The sequence below is a fragment of the Formica exsecta genome, unplaced genomic scaffold, assembly GCF_003651465.1.
Source record: "Formica exsecta isolate Colony F162 unplaced genomic scaffold, ASM365146v1 scaffold191, whole genome shotgun sequence".
NCBI lineage: Eukaryota > Metazoa > Arthropoda > Insecta > Hymenoptera > Formicidae > Formica > Formica exsecta.
Window position 1 is genome coordinate 3,229,916 of NW_021849211.1, and position 5,567 is coordinate 3,235,482.

At 31.2% G+C, this 5,567-nt stretch overlaps 1 protein-coding gene across 1 annotated transcript; it reads right to left on the reverse strand.

Annotated features, from left to right (window-relative positions):
* Nucleotides 1-1,347: 1,347 nt before the first annotated feature.
* On the reverse strand, nucleotides 1,348-4,572 carry LOC115233815. Its single transcript, XM_029804414.1, has 3 exons — nucleotides 4,128-4,572; nucleotides 2,508-2,675; nucleotides 1,348-2,257 (listed from the first exon to the last, which is right to left on the reverse strand). Exons 1-3 carry the CDS (start codon nucleotides 4,198-4,200, stop codon nucleotides 2,043-2,045), a joined length of 456 nt encoding a protein of 151 aa, XP_029660274.1. The 5' UTR covers nucleotides 4,201-4,572; the 3' UTR covers nucleotides 1,348-2,042.
* Nucleotides 4,573-5,567: the final 995 nt, after the last annotated feature.

The following is a 5,567-nucleotide window of genomic DNA, read 5'->3' on the forward strand; positions in this document are numbered from 1 at the left end:
TAGTCCGTTCTTATATCCAAGATCGTCTTAAGTGTGGTCTTGGGTCGTCTTAAGATCCCATTCAACCAATGAAATGATCTTAAGACGACCCAAGATCGTACTTAAGACGATCTTGAATATAAGAACGGACTATGAATACCGGCCTAAAATTTTTTCACGCTCAATGGCCTTTATGGAAGATTGCGTCGAGATTCGATGTCCAATAGAGAAATTTGTTTTATAGAGTAATATATATTACTAGTTGAAGTCCCTAGAACGCAATCTCTCTAAATAACTGCGTTCAGCCTGGTCATAGTTCCAGCCAATCAAATCACCCCGTTGTCTAATTTAAAATACAATTGGCAGATGTGACGGGTCTAATTTTGAATTAAAGATCTTCTTTCTACTAATGAATGATTCAAAGTCACTCGCAATTCCCGCTTTTTTTTAGTGGCGCATGTGCAAAACATGTTGAGTGTTTCGTAAAAGCAACGCGCAAAAAGAGAGTTTCAGTTCACTCAAGTCTGCTAAGAAATAATAAAGTTTATTCAAAAATATAGTTGATCCAAAACAGCGGAATACGAAATAGAAGATACTGATTAAATCTCTATCCTAACAACACACATGTCCAGAAGACATTTAGAGGACATCCAGAGGATGTAACACATCCTATACTAATGTTTAATGTATACATACCATTGTCAATATTTATTATATTTCTGACATAAAGGAATATATAACCAAAAAAAAAGGTATAATCAAATATAATTATATATATTTATATTTAATTATATATGGACTCTTTTATATATATACCGAAAAATGTGAAATAAATAATGAAATACTCTTGTTCATAATATGTGTGTATGTGCGTGTGTGTACGCGTGCGCGCACAACAAATTTAAAGTACACTTTTTACTTTTTATGCAAACAAATCGTATAATTTGCTTATAAATTTATGAACGAGATAAGTGCTTTATAAATTGTAGATATTTTCCAAAGATATTAAGGACATATTTTTATGATATAATTTTAAAGTTCAAAAATTAAAATGACAACATTTTGTCTAGTATCTTACACTATTATACTGATAATAAACATGTTTCGTAATTAGACATTGAAGAATAAAAACTTTTTCCGGACATACGGATTGAATATTTTTTTTTTATTGTATAATAACAGGCACAAAATTTTTAATATCGAGACATGTCAGATATTAAATTTTGGTGTAAATACATTTACAGATATGTATGTATTATAATCGTTCGCGCATAGAGTTATTATATAATGAAAAATTATAATAAAATATGTATGGAGGGACTTTCAATACAATTCTATGAAATGTCTTTAAGGAAATTTTATCTTTAAAAGTTCATTTCTATTTAATCAATATACTTTTTGTTTGTTAATTATAACAATTGTCATTTACAATATATTAAAATTCGTTTAAACAGTTTATTCGTGTTTACGAGTTTTAAAATTAATATCTTATTATATTTATACGTTATATCTCATTAACGAAAGTAAACAGATTTTAAAGATAAACGATATATATAAATATAACATAATTTTCACTCTTTCTATAAATTCTACTATTTTATAGATTTATAGAATATTTAACATCTATTTATATATTATGATCTAGATAATTATATAATATATATCGATGTACATAATTTATTTTCAGTACATTAATAGTTAGACATAACACAATTTGCTAAGACTACATGAACAACTCGCGAAAAATACTCCGTATATATGTATATAAACTCTGAAGATTTTTTTTTTTTTTATTTCTTCTCGATAGATGAAAAATTCTTCGCGTTGCTATATGTTCTGCCATTTATATAGGGTAAAATTTTTTTCCTGGTCTTTTATTTGATATACGCGCTTTGATATACGTTATTTTCAATAACTATTTGCTGTTCAGACATGAAGTCGTGTCAACAAAAGCACGCTTGATATATTAGATCTTTCTACTGTTCCCTAATTATCAGCTTTCGCTCATCATGGTCTTATATATAAACTCTACGGAGGAGAATTTTGATGTCTTTTAATAACGATTAATTCCGTAAAAACGCTAGCAGCATACTGATTAAAGCGCATGAAAGAATGAGGCCTTGTGGCGGCAAAATTCCAGGCGTTGCCGCATTACAGTAATCGTTTAAACAGGAGCAAACTTCTTGCCTACCGCCAAAACCACTTCGTTGATAGCACATGCCCTTATAATTTGATTCGTCCCATCCGCATCCACGAATAACTCGTGTATTAGCTGTTACTGTATAAAAAAAGAACAAATTTGTTTTATTTTAGATATAGATTCTGTACGATAATTAAAAAAAAAGATGTGGAAATAATATTTTTATGTCAATTATGAACGTTTGTTGGACAAACATAAATCGTATGGAATTTTATAATAGCATGTATCCGTAAGGATCAATTGATTTCCTTAAATTTAGAAACAAATTACGATGCACATTAAGTAAATTAAAATTTAACGATATTATTAATGTAATTTTAACACGTACGGCCGTTGACGCTAAACTCGATGACTTGTGTAATTTTGCGGCACATTGTATATTTCGCGCCGTCCCTGAGATCCGAACAATCTATCTTCATGGCGTCTGGGGGAATAAGCTCGGAGCATTGGCTATTATTCTTACTGTTGCACTGATAACATTGTATAGCATCAACACCTGTAAAATATTGCAATCGATTTATTTGCATCTCTTTTACATCTTCATTATAAACGCGCGCACATACATCATATACATATAATTCAACGTTACTCGCTACAACGTTAAAAAATGAAAACTTTCGTTTTGCTTCATATAGTCTCGAGATACATTTATTATTTATTTACGAAAATTATACTTAATTCCAGTTTGTAATTATTAACCGAATTATTTTTAAAACGTGCAGTTACAAATTCGATTCAAACGAGATTTTTTATTTAATTGAAACAATGACGGAAAATCAAGAGACTTAAAATTTTTCCATCATACGCGAATAAAATTTAATGTTAATAAAATTTATTATTATTTAAATTTTATGTTATTTGACAATTATTATTCGATGTCCTATATTATATATATGTTAACTATAGTGAATAATTCAATAATATTTGTGATTGTTTCTTTAATTTAGCTTGCCTATAATGTTATTTCCTTATAAAGTCAATATTATGCGATAACAAGGTTAAAGATCAAAATGGAAAGAAGAGATAACTAGATCGAGAGGCATATTAATTTTAAATCTTGGCTAAAGCCGTTTACACAGCGATTTCGATAACTATAATATCTAGCAAAAATAGAGAAATATGCTATATTCCCTTGAGTTTCTCATCGCGCACACAGAGCTTAAAAAATTATTAATTTTATATGAAAAAAAAAAATTAAAAGACAATTTGTGATATATTTATACGGAAGGTGTAAACATTACGGAAAGGGCGCACTACTTTTATCAATCGATCATTGCATGCGTCATCGCATACACGGATATAGTTCATCGAACCCTCGGTGATGTTATCCCGTAGAAAAATCAATGCAGCCACGCCAGCTGTGTTCCGGAAAGATATATTCGTACAGTCAGATTGTCTTTGTATATCTGCGCATTCTAATTTTATTTTCACCATAAACTCACGAAAGTACCCGTCAAAAATCGTTATTTCTATAAATTTACAATGCGACACCAATAAATAACTTGCATTATTTACGATCCTTGTGCAGTGAACGAGATGTGGACAAGATCATTAAGCAACCGATTTATAAATCTTGTAAAAATAATTTCACGACTTATATAATTTATATCTGCCAATAAGATTTTTTTTTTCACGTTACGGAGGATAATAATTGAAATTTGCTTTATAATTCACACAGTTGTAAAATATTTCGATAGCGCAATCATTTTGTTGCGCCCTTTTGTATATTTAATTATTACACCAATGTTTAATATCGCTGTGCAACGTCAGTTACAGTTATTGCGTCTTAATTTAAATTGTCATAGTACATTTTACATATACGCACGTTAAGATTATAGCACATATAACACGCCTCGTTTTTAACACATATGTCCAAACAATATGCAATGCATCTCGAATCTAGACGTGGAAAACTTAGTACACTCCCAAACATATTTCCGTCACTTACCGCTATAGCACAAAAATAGAAGGATACTATATAGAGTGATAACGATAAATCTCGCTCTAAAGGCTCTCTTCATCTTTATTTTCCTTCCTCCTCTTGGAGCGATTGAAGAATAAATGCTGTTCGTCGAGAAGCTTCACTGATTCTTTCCAGATACCGTAACGTAATCACGGAAAAAAATAAAGAAAAATACGAAACAAATATACAAAAGTGTGGAAAGAGAGATAAGGGAAATCAAAACAAGCAGAAAGGGGGAAGGAGAAATAGAAACGGGAAGAAAGAGAAAGAAAGAGAGAGAGAGAGAGAGAGAGAAAGAGAATCAAGAATTGAAAAGGCCTGAAGGTATCATTTGAGACTCGGAGGACTGAGAAAGCACTGCTAATGTACGGCGCTAGCGTGTGGCGCAAGCTCACTAACTCCTAGCATCGGTGTATACAGCACCAGCGAGCGATGCTGAACACGCGATTACGACCGAGGAAGGGAGAGCAAGCAAGGCGAGGTAGCTGACGGTGGGAGGAGACCCATGGAGAATATATACGGCTTATCTACGAATAACTCCAGGATCGATCGATTTTACTATCGCTATACGAAATCTCTTTCGATTGTATCTGTAATTCTCCGCTATCAGAGCTAGTAGTGTTTTGTATAATCGATATTTTTTCGATGATAAAAATTTACGCGTCCAACAATTCATTATGGAGAATTATAAATATAATTATAATTAATACATAAATATATCGACTTATTACATTGCCAACTTCGTATCAAAATGTTAAATGTAATTGATAACGATAAAGTGTCGGTTGTTTTATGAAATCTAACCCGGCAGGATTTAATATTCTAATAGTTTTACAGTTACTTGTAATTGATTCAAACGCGATGAACTATTTGGTAAGAAATATCTTGCAGTGATTACGTAATCGCATTATATTAAGGCACTAAATTATGAAACTGATTAATATATATCTATCGAAGAGCGACTCTAATACACTATGTGAATCAATTGCAGAATTTTTCTTATAATTTATACGTACTTTTATTACGGAAACTTTATTTTTACTAAGTTGTATAATAAGCAATTATACATCATAGTAAAAATTATCAATCGTAAGATATGAATTTTGCTCTTTACAGTAGTTACATACCTTCGATGTTATATAGTTCGTATGAAGAATCACAGGTTACAATGCAAACAAGATTGCGTGTATTTCAAATATTATTAATTCTATGTATTTTTCAGAAAGGTGAGTTTTTTAACCGAGAAAATAATTGACTTTTAAAGTTAATATAACTGTAGTTATATAATTCCAGACTACTTCATGGACACGCATAACGACCTGACGATGCGCGAATGCGCGAAATCGCGAAATAGCAAGAAGGAATGTTATCGAGGACGTTATAGCCGGGATAGTTATCAGCTTGTCTGTGAATGCGTGGGTTACG

Coding starts and splice junctions, on each gene's coding strand:
- LOC115233815 (XM_029804414.1), bottom strand. CDS start 4,200: ATGAAGAGAGCCTTTAGAGCGAGATTTATCGTTATCACTCTATATAGT. Junction 2,676..4,127: donor TCTATTTTTGTGCTATAGCG/GTAAGTGACGGA, acceptor AATATTTTACAG/GTGTTGATGCTATACAATGT. Junction 2,258..2,507: donor CGAGTTTAGCGTCAACGGCC/GTACGTGTTAAA, acceptor TTTTTTATACAG/TAACAGCTAATACACGAGTT.